At 33.1% G+C, this 22,408-nt stretch overlaps 1 protein-coding gene across 3 annotated transcripts; it reads right to left on the bottom strand.

Moving 5' to 3' along the window:
- Window positions 1–3,124: 3,124 nt before the first annotated feature.
- LOC139702347 (spermatogenesis-associated protein 22-like) lies at window positions 3,125–21,193 on the bottom strand. 3 transcript variants are annotated; one of them, XM_071603323.1, is made up of 8 exons: window positions 21,151–21,193; window positions 19,312–19,440; window positions 16,151–16,211; window positions 15,934–16,029; window positions 12,285–12,630; window positions 9,319–9,445; window positions 6,109–6,206; window positions 3,125–3,316 (listed from the first exon to the last, which is right to left on the bottom strand). In XM_071603323.1, exons 1-8 carry the CDS (start codon window positions 21,191–21,193, stop codon window positions 3,125–3,127), a joined length of 1,092 nt encoding a protein of 363 aa, XP_071459424.1. The 3 variants fall into 3 exon arrangements, with proteins under 3 accessions (XP_071459424.1, XP_071459425.1, XP_071459426.1); XM_071603324.1 differs by having other exon boundaries at window positions 19,360–19,440; XM_071603325.1 differs by lacking the exon at window positions 19,312–19,440.
- Window positions 21,194–22,408: the final 1,215 nt, after the last annotated feature.

The following is a 22,408-nucleotide window of genomic DNA, read 5'->3' as shown; positions in this document are numbered from 1 at the left end:
CTATCTATGCTAAGCCTCAGGCTAGCATCATTCTGAATGGAGAAAAACTGAAGGCATTCCCTCTAAAATCTGGAACAAGACAGGGATGCCCTCTCTCACCACTTCTATTCAATTTAGTTCTCGAAATACTAGCCAGAGCAATTAGACACACAAAAGAAATTCAAGGCATAAAGATAGGAAAAGACGAACTTAAATTATCACTATTTGGGGATGACATGATTCTATACCTAACAGACCCAAAAGGGTCTACAAAGAAACTACTAGAGCTAATAAATGAATTCAGCAAAGTGGCAGGATATAAAATCAACACACATAAATCAAAGGCATTCCTGTATATCAGCGGCAAATCTTCTGAAATGGAATGAGGACAACCACTCCATTCACAATATCCTCAAAAAAAATAAAATACTTGGGAATCAACCTAACAAAAGAGGTGAAAGATTTATACAATGAAAACTACAGAACCCTAAAGAGAGAAATAGAAGAAGATCTTAGAAGATGGAAAAATATACCCTGTTCATGGATAGGCAGAACTAACATCATCAAAATGGCGATAATACCAAAAGTTCTCTATAGGTTTAATGCAATGCCAATCAAAATCCCAACGGCATTTCTTATAGAAATAGATAAAGCAATCATGAAATTCATATGGAAAAATAAAAGACCCAGAATAGCAAAAGCAATTCTAAGCAGGAAGTGTGAATCAGGCGGCATAGTGATACCAGATTTCAAACTATACTACAGAGCAATAGTAACAAAAACAGCATGGTACTGGTACCAAAACAGGCGGGTGGACCAATGGTACAGAATAGAGGACACAGAGACCAATCCACAAAATTACAACTTTCTTATATTTGATAAAGGGGCTAAAAGCATGCAATGGAGGAAGGATAGCATCTTCAACAAATGGTGCTGGGAAAACTGGAAAACCATATGCAACTAAATGAAACTGAATCCCTTTCTCTCACCATGCACAAATTTAACACAAAATGGATCAAAGAGCTTAATACCAAATCAGAGACTCTGCGTCTGATAGAAGAAAAAGTTGGCTCCAATCTACATATTGTGGGGTCAGGCTCCAAATTCCTTAATAGGACACCCATAGCACAAGAGTTAATAACAAGAACCAACAAAAACAACGTAAACTAAAAAGTTTTTTCTCAGCAAGAGAAACAATAAGAGAGGTAAATAGGGAGCCTACATCCTGGGAACAAATTTTTACTCCTCACACTTCAGATAGAGCCCTAATATCCAGAGTATACAAAGAACTCAAAAAATTAAACAATATGATAACAAATAACCCAATCAACAAATGGGCCAAGGACCTGAACAGACACTTCTCAGAGGAGGACATACAATCAATCAACAAGTACATGAAAAAATGCTCACCATCTCTAGTAATCAGAGAAATGCAAATCAAAACCTCCCTAAGATACCATCTCACCCCAGTAAGATTGGCAGCCATTATGAAGTCAAACAACAATAAGTGCTGGCGAGGATGTGGGGAAAAGGGTACACTTGTTCATTGCTGATGGGACTGCAAATTGGTGCGGCCAATGTGGAAAGCAGTATGGAGATTCCTTGGAAAGCTGGGAATAGAACCACCATTTGACCCAGCTATTCCCCTTCTTGGACTATTCCCTAAAGACCTTAAAAGAGCGGACTATAGGGATACTGCTACATCGATGTTCATAGCAGCACAATTCACAATAGCTAGACTGTGGAACCAACCTAGATGCCCTTCAATAGATGAATGGATAAAAAAAGGTGGCATTTATACACAATGGAGTACTACTCAGCACTAAAAAATGACAAAATCATAGCATTTGCAGGGAAATGGATGGCACTAGAGCAGATTATGCTAAGTGAAGCTAACCAATCCCTAAAAAATAAATGCCAAATGTCATCTTTGATATAAGGAGAGCAACTAAGAACAGAGCAGGGAGGAAGAGCATGAGAAGAAGATTAACATTAAACAGGGATGAGAGGTGGGAGGGAAAGGGAGAAAGAAGGGAAATTGCATGTAAATGGAAGGAGACCCTCATCATTATACAAAATTATATATAAGAGGAGGTAAAGGGAAAGGGGGAAAAAAAACAAAGGAGAGAAATGAAGTACAGTAAATGGGGTAGAGAGAGAAGATGGGAGGGGAGGGGAGGGGGGATAGTAGAGGATAGGAAAGACAGCAGAATACAACAGACAATAGTATGGCAGTATGTAAAAACGTGGATGTGTAACCGATGTGATTCTGCAATCTGTATACAGGGGAAAAATGGGAGTTCATAACCCACTTGAATAAAATGTATGAAATATGATATGTCAAGAGCTATGTAATGTTTTGAACAACTAATATAAAAAAACGTTTTAGGAGATATCACTAGTCCATATCTCTTCATCTATCTACTATCCTACACACCAAGGAAAGACACCAACTGGGATCTGACTGCAATAGCCTGTCCAAAAGGCAGAAAGAGGGTTGGGAAAGAAGAAAGGAAAGTGATATAAGATACAGAATAGAAGGAATAGAATGAAATGAAATAAATTGATACCAAGGAAAAGGAACACAGGATGTGTTTCTTGGTATCTCTGTTGAACTGTGATTGAAGCTATGTAAGGTTAGTTGCCTCCAGAGAAATAATTTTATAGTTTAAAACTATATTAAGCAAGCATCTTTTAAGTCCTTGATTTAACTTTTTCCTCGTATTTTATACACCAGAAGAATAAAATGCTGTTCTTGCAATTTAAAAAATGAAGTAATTAAATGAACCACATAAACCAGCACTTCCAGAACAATGTTTAATAATAGTACTTAAGAAGAATGGTACTGATAATCACAATGCCTTTAATGATCCCCCTTCAGTGAGACACTGGCTTTTGGGCTGCCTCAGATATTTTATTATCCCATGTTGAGAAAGTATCCATCCATTTTTATTATAGTGGGCATTTTTATCTAAAATTGTCACTGAATTTTAGTAAATACATCCCATCTTTCAAAAACTATTTCCACATTTTTAAAAGGATTTAAACATTTTAATTCAAGAAGTAAAACACAGAAACACAGTAGCTCCATAACTATACAAACAATAAATTAAACAATATCAGAAAATGCTTTAATTTATACTATCTAAATTTCATTCATTACTTTAGTATAATAACTCATCTCAGCATCTACAATTTTAACAAATGTCTGGAAAGTTTTTTGTTCAGAAACTGATGCTGGTCTTACAGAAACACATTTGAAAATGTTCTTTTTCTGGTCATAGTTTCCCATACACCTATGAACTCGGCCTCTAATCAGTCTTGGAAGTTCACGATCCTGTTTTTCAAAACATAAATATTTTTTAAAACTTGTTACTTCATCTAAATTTTAATTTTTTAACAAATAATGTAACAACTAGAAATAATCACCCCAAATATTATACTTTCCTCACCTGAGTCAGGGCCCCACTGCTGACAAAGTCTATGACAATTAGTCATATATGGATGCCCTGTCACAGAGTAAAGACATGAACTTGGATAGGGCTTCTTACAAGATAGAGCAAGATGCTGCTTATTAAATAACTTAATAATTCTTAATGTAATGGCACATAAATTATCCATTCTTCTGTCAGACTGTCAAGAGTTCCACTTTCAGTACATGGCAGAAAAGGTGGTTCATATCAACTAACTACCAGCTGAGAAGTAGAATAGCTGTACTAAAAAAAATGTTTAAAATCCCCTGCATAGGCATCAGACATATCAAAGCAGTGAGGAGTTATATAAACCTCATCTGGACAGCATGAAAGTTCAAGATGAAGCCTGATTTGGGGATGCATTCTCCCTTAAGATATCTGCCATTACAGAAAGGTAATTTAGAATCTAAGAAGTGAGCAGAGATTTTTAACAGTCTTAGAGCTGGGAAAACAAAAACAGGAGTCTGATGATCCCAAGAAAAGAGATTCTAGCAATCACTCCCACCCCACCCCAGGTTTAGGGTTGGAACCAAAACAAAGCTACACATTTAAGGGAACTAGTGAATCAGAATAAAAGACCAGAAATCTCCAAACCCCCTCAATCATGAATAAAACTAAAGCATTCAGAAACTTCTTTCACTAAAAGGTTATGACTTAAAACAGAGGAAAAGACTTGATGATTTTTAAAATGGACTACAATAAAATGAAGAATTTCCCTCCATTAAAGCCACCATTAAAAGTGAAAAAGCAAACCATGGAGTATGAGAAAAATATCTGAAGTAAATATTAACAAAAAGTTTGTGCCTAGAACAGCTTTTCAAAAAAATCCCATAAATCAATAAGAAAAAGACCAGTAATTCAATTGGAAAAAAGCAAGAGACCTAACAGACTTTACAAAAGCAGTTATCTAAATGGCCAATAAACATATGAAATCGTGCTCAGCAACACTGGTCACCAGGCAGAGAAATGAAGGAACATTTAACTTGCTCAGAAAAGCTACAATAAAAAAGACAATACTAAGTGTTGATAAGAATGCAGAGAGGGGTTGGGGATATAGCTCAGTTGGTATAGTGTTGCCTTGTTCAATCCCCAGCACCACACACAAAAAAACAGAATGCAGAGAAACCGTGACTCTCCTACACTCCTTGTTGGTGTATGAACTGATACAATCCTTGGAAAATCCTTTGGCAATAACCACTATATTAGCTCTATAACGTGGCAATTTTACTTCTACAGATACACCAAACAGAAATGCATGCATATGCACAAGAAATATATACAAAAAAGTTCATATTCATTATGCTTATTATTCATAACGGCAAAAAAACTCTTTAACTAGCCCAAATGTCCATCAACAATAAAATAAAATTCCAAATTGTGGAATATTTGCATAACCAAATACATAGCAACATAAATGAATGAACTATAGCTGCATGCAATAACATAGATGAATCCTACAAACATTGTCTTGAGTGATAACAACCACACATTTTTCAAAAGATATACCATATGATACAATTTATGGGAAGAAGTTCAATAGGGCTTCAGAGATGACAACATTTTACTTCTTAACTTGGGAAGTGTTCACTTTGATGCTTCATATCACTATACAGTTAGAAATAGTGTACTTTTCTGTATATGTTATAGTTCAATAACAGGGTTTTAAAAAATACACTGGAAAAAATAAACATCCAAGATATTAAAATAATTAACATGACAATTACTATTTCTTGATCACCTACTGTGTGTCAGGCACTGTGCATTTGTTTTATCGTTTCATCTCCACAACAACTTTTCAAAGCAGGAATTCATCTCCCCATTTGCAGATATTTAAAAACCTGAAGCTCAAATAGTTTGAGCAGCTTACTTATGTCATAAAGCTGGTAAATACTGAAGTATACTAAACATTGGAATCCAAGTGTGATTTCAGAATTGAGGCCAATTTCAGAATTAAAATCAACACCTTTCATAAAACATGTAGGTCTTAAAAGGTCTCCGGCCTCCTTTGGGATCTCTAGCCTTTGTTACCTAGCCTTTGCTTATATCCCAAGCCACTCCTGCTTTAACTTCAGAATCCCATACCTCAAACCCCTTCAGTTACTAATTTCTCATTGTAGTAATTATATATTACTTGCAGCTCCCTGAACAAGTCAGACTTTCTCTTAGCTTCATGTCTTGCCATATGTTGCCCCCTCACCTTAAAATGAATCTTCCCCACCTATTGCCCTACCAACACTTGGGCTTATTTGGCTCTTATGGGTTCTTAAATATCTAAGATAATACAGGTGATGATCTCTTTGAACATCCTTCTCTGATCTGGCCCACTCTTCTTATCTACATCTGTAGCACCCTTCTTATACCTCTATCATATAACATTATAACATTTATGTATTTGTCTTTCTATTTGAAATTAGAAATTCTTTAAGAGAAGAAGCCATTTATCACTGTATTTCACATTATATCTTTTGCATCCAATGCAGTGCTTGACACATAGGAAGCTCTCCAGATTAAGTAAATAACTTTAATATCTGAACTACAAGCAAACAAAATGTTTCAAGTACTAAACAAATTGAATTTCTAATACACTGAAATCACAGCCTGCATTTTTTGTTTTGTTGGCATGGTCTTTGCAAAGAATGCTTTAAAAAATACTCACGATTTCATAAAATACACAAGGCAGAGTATTTTCCCCATCTCTCATAAGAAAATTCTTTGAATAATATGGGCCAGGTGTAACAGCCGAATCGAGTACAGCTAAACCACATTGAAATAAGGGGGAAAATCAACATTAGAAATGCAAATAAATAAAATAAAATGTAACAAAAAGTTATGTTTAAATAACTCCCACATCAACCTCTTAAAGTTCTATTCATAGTAATAAAGAAGACATTTTTAAAAGGAATGATATTTCTGAAACAATTTTATGGAAAAGTAAATATTTGAGCCCTTTCTTATTTAGAAACAGATTATATATCAAGTTCGTACAATTGGCAATGGTGGGCCATCTGAAACATTTTCCATAGACCGTGTTCTCTATAGTGGTTAAATCCCCAGACCAGTCTACTGTATTATAATAATAAGTACATTATTATAATAAGCATGACAGCTTAATGTAAAAACACTGAATTATAATCAGAAGTCATGCATTCCAGTCCCAGTTCTTCAACTTACTAATATTTTGTAACTTCAAGAAATTGGTTTTTAAATTTATTTTTAATGTATTATTTAGGGTATATAACAAGATACATACATATACGGTACTGAAAATGTGAAATAATTAGTACAGATAAGCAAATTAACATATCCATCACCTTCCATAGTTACCTTTTTTCATGTGGAAAGAGCACCTAAGATCTATTCTCTTCAATTTTTTAACATACAATATATTAACTATACTCCTCCATGAATACATTAATTAGATCTCTAAGTTTACCCTACAACACTGAAAATCTGTACCCTTTTACCTATATCTCCCCATTTCCTTCCCCTTGAGCAAACTGTTCAACCTCTTTACAAAGCTATTTCTTTACCTGTAAAATACAAATACTAATCCATGCTTATCTTCAGAAATTTTTATCAAATTACATTGTTTATTCCTTCAGTAAACATCTACTAGTAGTAGGCATTTGATATTTTGAGGTTCACTTACATTTATCCTAATAAGATCCAGATTTTCCTTTAGGAAACCTCTATTGGAAACCACATCTATTCTATTTTTAGATGTGGGTGAGCTTTGTTCTCACCCACAGATCCAGGGGTGACCTGTGACTTAAGCCAAAGCATATTCCATTCCCCAGATACACAGATCAGGGTTTCAGTGATGGGTATGTTACCATTCAGAAATAATGATACCCAAAAGTCCATTAGTTTATTTCTGGGAAAGAGCAACCAAAAGAAATTCATCTAAAAATGTGACAATGTGGTGTAAATCTAAAACAGGTCAGGCAAGGTCGTGTTCCTTTTGAAAGCTTCTAGACACTGCATTCTTTGAATTATGACTCTTTCCTCTAACTCAAAGCTGGCAGGATAATATATTCCAATCTTTCCCTGACTCTGACCTTCCTGCTTCCCTTGTAACTATGTCAGGCCCACCAAGATTTCCAAGATAATCTTCCCACTTTGAGATCCTTAATTTAACCATATCATCCAAGTCCCTCAACCACATAAGGTAATATTCATAGGCTTTGGGAATTCGGACACAGACATCTGAGGTGCCAACAGTCTGTCTACCATAGATATTATTAAATCTGCAATTGTCATTACTATTATGAAAACTGCAATTCTTTCAATATACTTCAGGGAGCAGCAGAAATAAGACTTTTATTTCAGAGGGAAAGAACTACCCAAGATAGAAGTTAAAACAATGAAGAAACACCATATATAAATCTCAAAAAGTATACTGGCTGAAAATGCAAGCTTTGTATTTCTATAATACATAAACCAAAAATATAAGCTTATGGAATCAAATGTATACTATAAAATGATAAAAATCATGGGCATAAAAGATACTACAGTAGCTCTCTCTAGAGAGGCAAATATACAGGGGCATCAAATATACCTATGACATGGTCATATGGATATTTATTATATTCTCTGTACATTTCCATATGTTTGGATTATTTTGTAATTTAAATAAATACTATTATTAAATTTAAATAATGGAAATAAATATGTTTTGAATCTCAAATCTTACTTGTTTATCTCTTCATTCTAGGTAAGATCAAGTTCCAGAAACATTCTACAAAACTTACCTACTTTTAAATGCTAATTTAGAAAACAGATTAGTTATAGGGTGGTTATTCTTATCAGTATTCTTAATGTTCTTTCAGAGTATTTCAAATATGATTTAATTTATATTTGGATGAGCTTTGCTCCAAATGCTAGATTTAGAATAAGGAGATTCAGATTCTAGATTTTTTTTTAAATTTGTTTTTATTCTAATTTGTTATATATGATAGCAGAAGCATTACAATTCATATTATACATATACAACACAATTTCTCATATCTCTAGTTGTAAATAAAGTATATTCACACCATTCGTGTCTTCATACATGTATTTAGGATAATGATATCCATCTCATTCCACCATCTTTTTTACTCCCATGACCCCTCCCTTACCCTTCCACCTCTTTGCCCTATCTAGGGTTCGTCAAATCCTCCCATGCCCCCCCAACCCCACTATGAATCAGCCTCCTTATATCAGAGAAAACATTCAGCATTTGGTTTTTTGGATTGGCTAACTTCACTTAGCATTATTTTCTCCAAGGCCATCCATTTATGTGCAAATGCCATGATTTTATTCTCCTTTGTTGCTCAGTAATGTTCCATTGTGTGTGTGTGTGTGTGTGTGTGTGTGTATGTGTGTGTATGTATATATATATATATATATATATATATATATATATATATATATCTCACATTTTCTTTATATACTCATCTACTGAGGGGCATCTATGTTGGTTCCACAGTTTAGCTATTGTGAATTGTGCTGCTATAAACACTGATGTGGCTGTGCTCCATTAGTATGCTGTTTTTGATTCTAGGCTAATTTCTGCTGCTAACTAGCTTCATAATTTTAATCAAGTCTATTTTAATTATTTGCCCAATTTCCTCATATAACTCAAGAGGATAGATTACATGCAAATGTCTTTTCAATTATAACACTATAAATCAGAAGAATACTGCCACAAATACTTAACTCATACAAATCAATGACACACCCAACCAAGAACTTAAAAAATTCTAATAAAACATATTTTCCTTTCACAAATTTTTTTTCTTCAAGATCCCTTAGATATTCCTATCAATATTAAAAACTTGTCCAGATAGTATGACCTGACATATTTTTAAAGTATTATACTTACCCAACACCTCAAAAAGAAGTACAGTTTTCTGTGCATGTTCACACCAATACTTCATGCTTTCAATAACTGCAGAAATAATTCTTAGAGAATTATTTTTTTCCTTTAACTGTAACCGACATGAGGCTTCCTTTTGAAAAATAAAAACATAACATTAGAAAAATCTTTCTATTTCTCTTCATATACTTTTACCTTCTATGTAAAGATTCTAGGTCTTTATAAGTAAATATGTAAAAAGAACTACTAAAAGTTTCAATACAATTACTTCCCCAAATTAAAACCATCATTAGTATATTATAGAAGGTAAACCAGGATGCACTCAGAGGCAATCAAGAAGAGAATCATTTATACAGCACTCAACCACTCATTCATTTGTTCATTCATTCAATAAGCATCATGTGCCACATCCTGTGATAGACCTGTGAGTAAAACACTTTCTCCAATGTGCTCCACACAAGGAGGTGAATCAGACACATTCACTGATTCACTTCAAAAGTGTTAACTGGGCACCTACCGTGTGCCAAACATAGCTTTTAAGGAAGCAATAATGAACAAAACTAACAAGATATCAGCCTTCACATATTTTATAATCTAAAAGGGGATTCATACAATAAATAAATACATAACAGAACATTAAGAATTGATATATTCTATGTATTTTTTAAAAACAAGATAAAAGGACAAAGAGAGAGATTATTATTTTTAGTGGATGGTGAAGTGGGGCAGAGAGAATAGCAAGTGTAAAGACCCTAAGGTAGAAATGTGTTTAGCATTTTTACAGATCAAACTAAGAATACAATGTAAGATACTAATTTTTAAGGGTGGGGACAATTTTTTTTTGAAAGGAGTTAGATTTATTTATATTCAACCATTGCAAGTGTCTGACAAAAGAATATAAAATGAATTTTAGTTGCTGTTAAAATTTTCATCATGTTGTGGAGGATGAAACTTGTTAAGTGGTTCAAACAAAGAAACTTACACTTAGGGAAAAATTATAATCACATATTAAGGATCTGTGTGATTAATTTTGTTTGGTTGACACCAAAGTCCAGTATATTTTCTGGGTATAGCCTTAAGTGTTACAAATCTATGTTTTAAATGTAATATGAGCTGTATAATTTTATAATGTTTTATTAGCTTATACTAGCCTAATAAAACCTGACAGTGGAACAAAAGACCCTCCTTAGAGTGATATTTTAATTGTCATAAAAATGTCCTATAGATTAACAGACCAGCTGAGCTCTCATAGTTTCTCAGGGACTAGAGAAATCATGAAAAAAGGCACTAGTTATTTCTGAGATAAAACACTGGCCACAATTCTCTCCATAATGTTCTTTTCATGTGAATTTGGCAAATACAAAGCCATGAATTACCCTAATTCCAATAAACTATCTTCCAAAAGCTTGCATATGGCTGCATCTCCTCCTGAGTTCTATCTCCTAGCAGACAGCACCTCTCTCCATGGACTGCTTCTTCCTGGACCTCATCTTCCCAGCTCAGGTGGGGTGGGGACAATTTTGTCAGGATGAGTTTTGTAAGAACACCTGATGGGACTCTTTTTTAAAAAATACAATTACTTTGCCCCTTTTCTTCCTCCTAACAACAATTCTAATAAAACTACAGTTGAAGATTAATGTCACTGTTACTAAGTTGACTATGTCATATCATTTATGTACAAGGAATCATAAAGTTGAGAATCACTATAAAACATGCTATATTGGTCTCACGCTATACTGGTTTCCAGAGAGTCTCTTTTCTTTCGAAAAGCAGAATTTATCCTGATGGCTTACTGAAAAGACTGTTTTTACAGATATATGGACTAAAACAAACTTAAGCACCCAAAGACTAACAATAGTATGAAATTATTACCACTCCCAGGCAGAAAGAACAAGGAAAGAAATAAAATTATCCAATCCATGAAAGCTAGACTCCTGAAAAGACTATGTCATGTAGGGACACAGCCACTTCGATCAGTACAACATTTAAGTAGGGAGAAAAATGGGAAAACACAACCTTTCCACCCACCCTTTGATGTCCTCCCAATTGGGTGATCTTTAGCAAAAGCCAGCAGGTAAAAGAATCCCAGGATGAGGTACTATGTAGATGATTCAGCCTTCTAAGGTACAGAGAAGAAGAGATAAAGAATCCAATGGGCCAGGGGAGTGAGAAAGGGAAGAATAACCAGCACACATACTATATAGAAGACATTTATAAAAATAAGTAGAATACTGTGCATAAAGAGAATATGAAGCTGAGGTACAGATATAGAGAATACAAACCAAAGCAGGGATTAATTAGAATGCATGCCATGTTTGTTTGGAGAACTGTGCAGAGTTTGGAATGACTAGCACATTGAAGAATTAGCGGAATGTGAAATACTGAGGTTGGTAAACTAGAATAGGTCCAGATGATAAAACAAAAATCAGCAAACAATGGCCTGTACTCCAAATCTAATCTTTGATGTTTCTTTACACTTATACTGTAACACTGACATGCCCATTCATTTAAATACTGTCTATGGCTGTGCCAGAGTTGAGTAACATCGTTGTGTAATTGCAACAGAGATAGTGTGGCCCATGAAGCCAAAAATACTTATTATTTGGCCCTTTACAGAAAAATGTTTTTGTTCTCTGTTGGGGAAAAATATGTAAGAATGATAAACAGAGTTGGATAATTTCTGAAAGCAAAGAATAAATTGTTATGCTAATAATCAGTAAGCAGTGAAACACCGAATCCACTAGGAAACACTGAAGCATTTATGAAAAAGAGCAGTTACCTGCTAAGAAAATATTTTACAAACTAATATTCATCCCTCCAATGGAACTGGATATTTATGCTAATCAAGTAACATATACTAGGGGATTGATTTCAAATATTCTTACCTCTATAACTTTCTAAATAGCTATTTACTTCACATTTTAAAAATAAAAATAAGTCATTCATTCATTCTTTAATATTTAAATGTTTACCTTCAGAGTGTTTTCTTCTGGAATATCATCCAACATTTTTTTCTTAAATTGATTTTGTTGAAAATTGGGCTTAAATGTCTGTAATGCACTGTTTTTATCTGGGCCTTTTATTGTGGAGCCAGAAACTTTTGATGAACACATTTGTCTGGGAACCTCAGTTTCTCTGTGATAAGATAAATTAGGAGTTTCAGATACCCTTAATTGTTTCTGTGGTATCTGAGTTCCCAAATTCACTGGAAAAGAATTTTTTCCATCATTTGTCACTAGTTTTGTTGTTTTACATTGAGGTCTAATGTCATTTTTATCCCAAGTTTTCAAGCTGGTGTTTTTGTTGTCATCTCTGTAGATATAATAGGAAAAAAGAAAAAGAAGGGAAAAAGGAAAAACATTTATTTCTTTATACTTTTTTAAAAGACAATCATAAAAATTTTATTTATATGACAATTCCTAGTTTACAAACTACTTTGTAACTAACTAGTTTGAAATTCCAAACACATCATTGCGACAACTCTACAATAAATTACCTCTCTTTCCCGATGAGGACAAAGAGTCTTAGTGAGGAAATAGTGTACCCAAAGTCATATATCAAGTTACTAACAAGTTTAGAACCAAGAGAAACCTACACCATATATTTTTAAACTATGCCAGCCTTTAAGTGACAGTGGTTGTCTCCAAGTGGAAAGATTTTGCTTATTAATTCTTTATACATTTATTTTTAAATTACTACAAAGTAAATTTTTAAAGTTAAGCCATGGTTTATCAATGATTTTAAATCACAAGCAAAATGAATATACACAGGGTAGATAGCTCTAATTAGATATTTTGTGCTTTTACTGTGTATCTAAAAAGCCATACTAATCAATCTGTTATAGTATTTACTAACTACATTAATCTAAATGGAGTTGTAGCAGTTGATCAGAACATGTTGTTAATGAGGCTAAAATCAGAAGGGTGTTTTCTAAACATTAAAGTTCCAAAGGAAAAAGCTAGTGCAAGTCACAAGTTCTTAATTCTGAATAATTTTCCTGGAAATATCACCAGTATTATTACAAGAAGACAATCAATACAACCCATCTCTTGTTTAAGAAAATAATCCAAAAGAAGGTCTAGATTTTCTAGTAATATAAAAAAATCTAGGTTTTCTAGAACCCGAAGCTTGAATAATTTGGAAAGTACAGTTAAATAAATTAAGTGCAAAATTAAATATGAACAAGATGGAATAAAAAAATCACAATTAAAAAATTAAGTTATACCATAAATATTATAATATCCAAGAAAAATATGACTAGGATTATTATTTATTAACTGCCTGACACTCAAGACTTTTTTCCAACAATGATCCCCTCCTTTTCCTATGACAACAATTTTGTTACTTTATTTCAGTAGAGAGTACAGAAATACAATTTTGTCTTTCCTCTCTCATGGCTATTCAAATTATTTTTATTATTTATAGTCTAGAAAGATATCTTTTAGCTTCACAACTATTTAATAGTACATCTAACATTAGCAACATTTTTACTCATTAAGATATTACTAGCCTGGGAACTATCCCTGAGAGAACTACAGTCCTTTCACCTTTGCAGTGGGCCCACACAGAGATGGTGTCTCAGAAGTCAATCCAACTCAGCCATGTCCTCAACACCCCAACCAGACCATAAAGTCCAAGTTGCAGGGGCTTCTAAGCAAGGAAGTAGCAGCATCTCCCCTGAATCATTCTTGATGAAGAAAATATAGGTCCAGATAGTCAACAAAATCCCCAACAGCAAGCTGTTGCTGAGTCCATATGGATGTGAAAGTAGGACTGGCCACCCACTACCCAGGGCCTGTAGCCCCAGATGTATCATCAGAATATAGTGGATGACCCTAATGGGATATACTTTGTGGCATATTATACATGCACATAACATAATTTAATTCCCCAGTATCTCTATTTTCCTCCCTCCTCCCTCCCCCTGATCCCCTTTCTCTACTCTACTGATCTCCTTTTTAATTTCATGAGCTCCTTCTACCTTTTGTTTTTCTTTTCCTTTTTTCTCTCTAGTTTACACATGAGAGAAAACATGACCCTTTAACTTTCTGAGCATGATTTATTTTGATTAACATAATGCTCCCAAGTTCCATCCATTGCCTGTAAATGATATAATTTCATTCTTCTTTATGGCTGAGTAAAACTCCAGTGTGTACAAATCCCACATTTTCTTTTTCCATTCTTCTGGTGACAGATACCTAAGCTAGTTCCCATAACTTGGCTATTGTGAATTACACTGCTATGAACATGTGTATGCATGTATCACTACAGTATGCTGACTCTAGTTTTTTCGATAAATACTGAGGAAAGGTAGAGTTGGGTAACATGGTAGTTTCTTTTTTTAATATTTATTTTTTGTTGTAGTTGTACACAATACGTTTATTTTATTTATTTATTTTTTATATGGTGCTGAGGATCAAACCCAGGGCCCCACACTTGCCAGGTGAGTGCTCTACCGCTGAGCCAAAACCCCAGTCCATACAGTAGTTTCATTCCCAGTCTTTTGAGGAAACTCCATACTGATTTCCATGGTGATTGTACTAATTTACAATCTCACCAACAGAGTTCCTTTTTCACCATATCCTTGCCAACATTTATTATTATTTGTGTTTTTGATGATTGCTATTCTAAATAAACCTCCTACACTTTGAATAACCTACTGAACTATACTCAATCACTCACAATTCAGAGTAGCCAGAAAATAAAAGCTCCTTAAACTACCATAAAACATCATGAAAAATCAACCAAAAATTCATGTGTATCATTTTAACATTTTCTAAAATTTATACTGTAAATTTTATAATACATACTGTTCTAACATTCTTTAAGAGAATATGTGTAACATATTTAAAAATTATGAAAATTCTGCAAATTGCTGGACATAATTATTGGAGAAGTGAGACTAGAAACCTTAGAGAAGTTAGAACTTAGGTTCAAAGCCAAAATCATTAAAGAGAATGGAAGCTACTGGAGTAGAGAAGCACACTGATACAAAATAAAAGACAACATGCTAGTTTTAAGAGAAAGAAACTTAAATTCTCTTCTCCCTTCACCAAATGCCTGTAAATGTGGAAACATCTGGTTCACAAGTATTTATTAAGCTTAGGTTACATTACCAGCAATTGCCAAGGAACTGAAAGATCTCAACAGGTTATATATTACAAGAAATACTAGAGTTCTTCAAGTTGAAACAGAAAGATGCTAAAAAGCAATATGAGATTACATATATGAAACTCACTGGCAAAGGTAAATATGTATAGAAAAACAGAGAACAGTCAGCCGTCTGTACTCATAGATCTCCACATCTACAGATTCAACCAACCACAGCTCAAAAATATTTGGAAAAAATAACATCTGTACTAAACAAATACAGACTTTTTCCTTGTCATTATTTCTTAAACAATATAATATGACAACTATTTACACAGAATTAATATTATATTAGTTTTGTATATAATCTAGAGATGATTTAAAAGTACAATGAGAATGTCCATAGTTACTAACATAGAAATCTCCTAAATGCAATTCTATCTAAAAAATTAGGAAAAGTAAAAGGAGGGGGGAAAGAGGAGGAGAGAGAAAAGACAAAAAGAATAGAAGACAAATTTTAAGTAGACTCACCTCCAACCACTTTGGCTTCTTGCAGTATTTGACTGAATTGATTTAGGAATAGAATCTTGACTTCTCAGGGGATGAGAAACTGAAGGTGGTATTTGGCTTTCAAGGAAATATGTCTTGTTAAATGTAAATAATTTGTTTTCAAATCAATAAATGTAAAACACACACAGAAAAATGGCATCAGACACACATTTATTAGCTTTTATTTTTCTCCACATACCTTGTGTTCATTGTTTTTGTTAAAGGAGCCCACTCTTGATTCATAGCCTCCCAGGCCCAATCTCAATAAGAACACAAACAAAAGTAAAATAGGTAACATTGTTCAAAATAACTAATTCATATTTATTATTTAACTTGGGAAATGAAAAAACTTTAAGAGAAAGGAATCCTTTTCAATAGCACTTTATTGTTGAATTTGCCAATAGCCTTCCTTATTGATTTTCATAGATATTTTCCTCCCCCTTGTACTGTAAGCAAAAATAATACATTCTAATATAGAATCTTATACTTTGTAGCATAAAAATTCTAATATTGTTTCTTATACTCTATAACATAAATGCAGTCTATCCCAATTTTTTATTCCACCCCACAGCAAGAAATACATCATCATAATCCATAACAGACACATACATAATATGTGTTAAGAGAGATGAACAGAGGCAAACAAAAAGAGGATAAGAGAACATAACAAAATTTCGCCATCAAATATTATCCTTATTATGTATGTCACACACTGATCTTTTCTATTATACTCTAGACTCTTCTATTTCTTTTTTTTTACAGATTGGTTATATCTCAGCCCAACTCTTGAGTCAAGACAAAAATTTGGAAAACACTGATGTAGTACTTTTCCTTATCCAGTGTAAGATCTTTCTATGACAAATAGTAATCTCAGTCAGAGCTTGAAGAGTTCAGAATTGAGTAAAATGAACATTTCCTTATAAAGTAGTTCATACTCATTAGTTTTCAAAGTCAACATTCATGCTACTTAGAAAAAAATTTAAGTGGTGGTGAACTTTTTTTATTTTTTCCATATTTTTATTGGTACATTATAGTTGTACATAATGGTGGGGTTTGTTGTTACATATTCATAAATACATACAATGTAACAACATAATTTGGCTACTATCAATTCCCAATACTTCCCCTTTCCCACTCTTCCTCCTCCTCCATGGTCCCTTTCCTCTTCTCTACTGATTTCCCTTTAATTTTCATGAGATTCCACCCCCACTACATACACATATTCCACACATTATTTTCCTTTTTTCTCTCTAGCTTCCACATGAGAAAAGACAGATGACCCTTGACATACTGAATTGGGTTGGATTTATTTGGCTTAACATAATGTTCTGAAGTTCCATCCATTTCCCTACAGCATAACTTCATTTTTATTTTATGGCTGAATAAAACTTAAAACTTCATTGCATGTATATATATATATATATATATATATATATATATATATATATATATTACATTTTCTTAATCCAGTCATCCACTGATGAACACCTACGTGGGTTCCATAATTTGACTATTGTGAATTGTGTTGCTATAAACATGATTATACATGTCTCACTACAGTATGGTAACTGTAATTCTTAAGGAAAAATACTAACAAATGGTGGTTCCATTCCTAGTCTTTAGAGGAATAGTAGAAATTTTTTTGAATGATAGAGGATTGACTAGATAAATGCTGACTTGTGTCTACCCATGTGAATTTCTAATTTTCTATACATAAAAATGGGAATAATAGAAACTTTATACCTCAAATTCCTCTAACATGAAAGAAAAAATCATTTTAGAGCTACATTAAGGTCTATGGGAAAATAATAAATTAACAATACAATTATACATATAATACAATATATTATATATAACATATAATACATATATACACATTGAATATAGTATAATGCTAGTAATATAATATGTATTTTATACATAATATTAGTATATATATTATATATTCTGTACAATATATATTATATATTATTTATGATATATTGTATTATATATAGTATTATATATACTTGTATATATAACACATATACTTATGTATATAACATATATACTTGTATGTTACATATACAAGTATATAGTATATATATATATATATATATATATATATACATATATATATTATACATGCAATACAAGTATATATATATACATGTATATATACTCACACAAGTATATAAAGATCTTTAAAAATTCTAGTTGCATAATATTCTATTAATAATTTTTAGTATCTATCAAGTTTAAATGTATACAGCCATCTTGCACCAAATATACCTTAAAATGTCTACCTTTCCAAGCCTTCATCCAGAGGGAAGTACAAAGTTAGCAAACATATCTCCCAGCACTCACCACCACAGCTAAGTGGTTTAGAAGCTAAGCCAGGATTTTAGTGGTCTTGCTTAAATGATAAAATGAACCAAAGCCTCCCTTCCCTGCCTCCAGGACTTAATTAAGAGATACAGAAGACAGTCAATCAATTACCTCTAAAAGCTAGAACTAAAAGATTATGTAAACTCCTAGCAATGGCAAATTAGTTCATGGTTCATGTGCTAATTGAAGCTATAAGAAAACAAACTGGATAGGAGTGCCTTAGTCCATTTAGGTTGCTAAAACAAAATACCTTTACTGGGTATTTTAGAAATAATAGAAGCTTACTTTTGAACAGTTATGGAGGTTGGGACATCCCATATCAAACACCAATAGATTAGGTATCTGACAGATGGCACCTCTTACATGATAGAAGAAGTAAAAAGCTTCTTCAGAAACATGCACAGTGTGTGTCCCGAATCCCATGCATGAGGGCAAAACCTTCATGACTTAATCACTTTCTACAGACCCCCATCCTTTAATACTACTATCACATTGTTGATTAAGTTTCAATATATGAATTTTCACACCATAGCAGAAAGTAAAGAACCAGCAATTAAGAAAGGCAAAAACAAAAGAAATCAGAACCAAGCACCAAAAATTCCTGGGCTTCTACCCTTCCTAAAATCTAATTTTTTCCTGTGTTCCATGCATACTTATCCCTGTTCCTGAGGCAACTTGAGTTTCTCCATTCTTTATTACCAAATGTACAGATCACAAAAATCTATATCTGTTTGAAAAAGGAAAAAAATGTTGCAATGTAGTTTACTACTTCATTAAAACAAATCTAAGATACTCCATTTAAATGCTAAGCAACCCTTGTAGAGAGACACTCACACTCCTGTATCAGAATGATAAAGAAAAGCCAAGATATTTCTGTATTTGGATAGTAAAAGAAGAAAAAAATCTTTCTACTCTCATTATAAAGAAAACGTGCAATTTTCTACAATCCCAGTTCTTGTTTCCTGAAATATTTCACCTTACTCCTTTTCTTACCTGTTGGTATTGGAGGGAAATCATAACTGTCAGAAGCAGTACTGATACCTGGATCATTTTTAAGTGGATTAGATGTTAATGGCTGTCTATTCCTCTTCTTTTGATTGAACAATGGTACAGGCAAACAGCCTACATTGAATATACCAATAAATTAGTACATAACAGAAAATAAATTACTACATAATCAGATCTACTTATAGAATACTTATAATGCACAATTTTAATGTCTACTTCCATATGTTAATATACTTAATATAGGCATATTTCTATGCCCTTGAATTGGTTTTTACATTCTTTTTAAAATCCTAAATAGCTTCATTTATCTCTCTAAAAAGTACCTTTTTGTACTATCTTAACATTGCTTTAACTCCTCCTGTTTGGAAATTATTCCCATTTCTTCTCTCATTCCACTTTCTGTTTTCCTTATTTCTCTCATGTGCTTACCTATTACCCTATCAACTGTAGAAAATCCATGGTGTACAACAGAGGTCACTGAACCATGTTTTTCAAAACCCCAATCACTCTTTGGATAATACCAGCACATCTTTTAGGGTATGGTTCTCAAGTTTAGTTTGACTTAGATTTAAACTAGAATTCTGCTTAACCTCAAGTACTAAGACCATAAACCCTTTCTTATAAAATTTTATTTCAACATATTTGGTCTGGAACCCAAAGTCTGCACCCCCAGTGTCTGTAATGATATTTTTATATGTAATTTTGAGAATGCCTTAGAGAGAGACACTATCAAATCCAAACAAAAAAGAAAAAAAAACTAACTCTACTTACTAAGGTAGCAGAAATAGGATCTCAAGTCAGGCCACAAGTCACAATATATAGATTTTAAATCTTATAAGGAAACTCAGAGGAAAAGAAGTCCAAAAAGTTTGCCTATCACTTCCAAGAAAGTATCTGGAAGAACCCAGATAGGACCCAAGCTTCCTAAATCTTAGTTCAGATCTCTGGCCACTAGACCATCATCTAGCTATCTGCGATCACTACACTACAGAATACTGACTCTAAAACTTTCTAATGGAATACTAAATTATGTGAGCTCTTCAGTGAGACTACCTAGGTAATAATTATATATTTGGATTACAACTTCAAAGTATAAACATGGGCAATTTCCTTCAACTCTTTGTGCCAATATGACACAAGCTGAGATGGAGAATAACATAATGATTAAGATATGAGCCCTAGAGTCACATTCTTAGGTTTACATCCTGGTTCTACCATTTAATAGATTTCTTGTTTAACCATTTTGTGTCTTGGTTTCTTATAGGAAAAACAGGGACAATAATAATAATCTATTTTTAAAGGGTTGGTGGAGGAATTAAATAAATTAATATGAATAATTAAATGTCTAAAAATGTTCACCATAAATAATAGTTATTATTATCTTCATTGTGCATCATATTGATTCTTTGACCTGGTTCTCACCATTTTTGTCCTGTCCTTATATTACCTAATAAGTTAGGAAAATAGAAATAATAGCTCTTAGAAAACATATGTATTTCTGGAAATATTTTTAACAAGTCAGTCACAAATATAACTAAAAATAGATCTATATAGTTGTTTTTATCTTAAAAGCAAAGAACAACTCAAGCACATAGGATCTGCAGAAGAATCAGAGTGAATCTACGTTTTTATTTTACTCCCACCTCTGTCACTAAATACTTTTAGTTGAGTAAGTTTTACTTTACCTCTTTGGACCTAAAAAGAAGCAAGACTCAATGTTTCATCTTTCTTAAAGTTCCTTCCAAAATGTTTCACCTACAAACTACACAAGCTTTAAATGGCATATACAAAATAAAGAAGCTTCAAAAATGAAGTTTTCAATACCTGCTGTACTTCGAGTTGAATTTTCATTTAAGTTTCTCTTCATTTTTTTCTATATCAGTCTATAATCTTCTTTTGCATTCTACATTCACAAAATGAATGTTTGACCAAACCTTCAAAGAAAGAACACTGTAACTCATATTGTAACAAAAATAAATTCCCAGCATATTAATTATGAAAATTATCTTTGAAAGCTACATTGAAATCTGATAATGTAAACATTTTAGGGAGTCCTTTGCTTCTGAATAAGTATTTACAACAAAACTTATGTTTCCAGCTCTGTTCAAAATAATTATAACCTTGCTTCCTAATATGTGCATATTTTCATATTGTCTATACAATTTACTTCAGAATTAAGGACATACCATAATTCTGAATCAGATAAATGGATTACTGCATTGGCAAACTCACAGGTAGGAAATATAAAGTACAGAACTAGCCATAGGAGACCATAGTCTGTGTTGCACTTCATGACACTATGCTTTGGCTATTAGTTTGAGACTATCAAAGACTAAATCCTCACTTAATATTCAAATAAATAAATAAAGATAAATTTCCACTCAGTTTTTGCAATGTCAACAAACGAAGTAAAGGGGTTTTTTCCTGTAATTTTTTTTCTTTTGCAACGTATTTGCTTTTGTGATTTTTCCAAGTATAGCCTCCTAATATATTTCAATCAAATTCAATAACTACTTGCCCACTGCATGAGTGAAAAGCAAAGATACAAACTTAAAATTAAGATCATTTCGGCTCCAAATTCCCTACCCAATAATACATAGAGACATAAACACCAGTAAGGAATGATGCAAATCGGACTTAGGTAAATATTAACTTCCAAATATCATTGTAAAAATAAAACTTGGGAAACATGAGGTGAGGGACTGCCTCTGCTTTGTTTCTCTATCTTGACTTGAAACTAGATATAATAGACCCTTCTGAAAATACTCTGGGTTCTTCTATTCTAGGAACCAAAACAGAAGTCATGCCACTTTTTCTCAATTCAAATTATATCCTAAACACAAAAAGGCGCCTACAAGGGCCATTACATCTTCAAGTGTCGCGATCAAAATAAACTGATTTTTAAAGTGAGAAATCCTCCCCTGGATCACACAATTCCTACTTCCAGTTGGACCTGAGTGGCTTAGTGAAGCGGCTGTGTGGTACACTTCCGTCCCCAAAGACCGTTGCCTCAGGTAGAAGCCAGAAGGGCAAGTTTGGGCCTCTCCTTGCCGGGAGAGGCGGCGAGGTTCCTGCCCCACCC

This window comes from Marmota flaviventris, chromosome 17 (assembly GCF_047511675.1).
Source record: "Marmota flaviventris isolate mMarFla1 chromosome 17, mMarFla1.hap1, whole genome shotgun sequence".
NCBI classification, from domain to species: domain Eukaryota; kingdom Metazoa; phylum Chordata; class Mammalia; order Rodentia; family Sciuridae; genus Marmota; species Marmota flaviventris.
The sequence above is the reverse complement of the archived record's forward strand: the minus strand, read 5'-3'. Positions and strand labels throughout refer to the sequence as shown.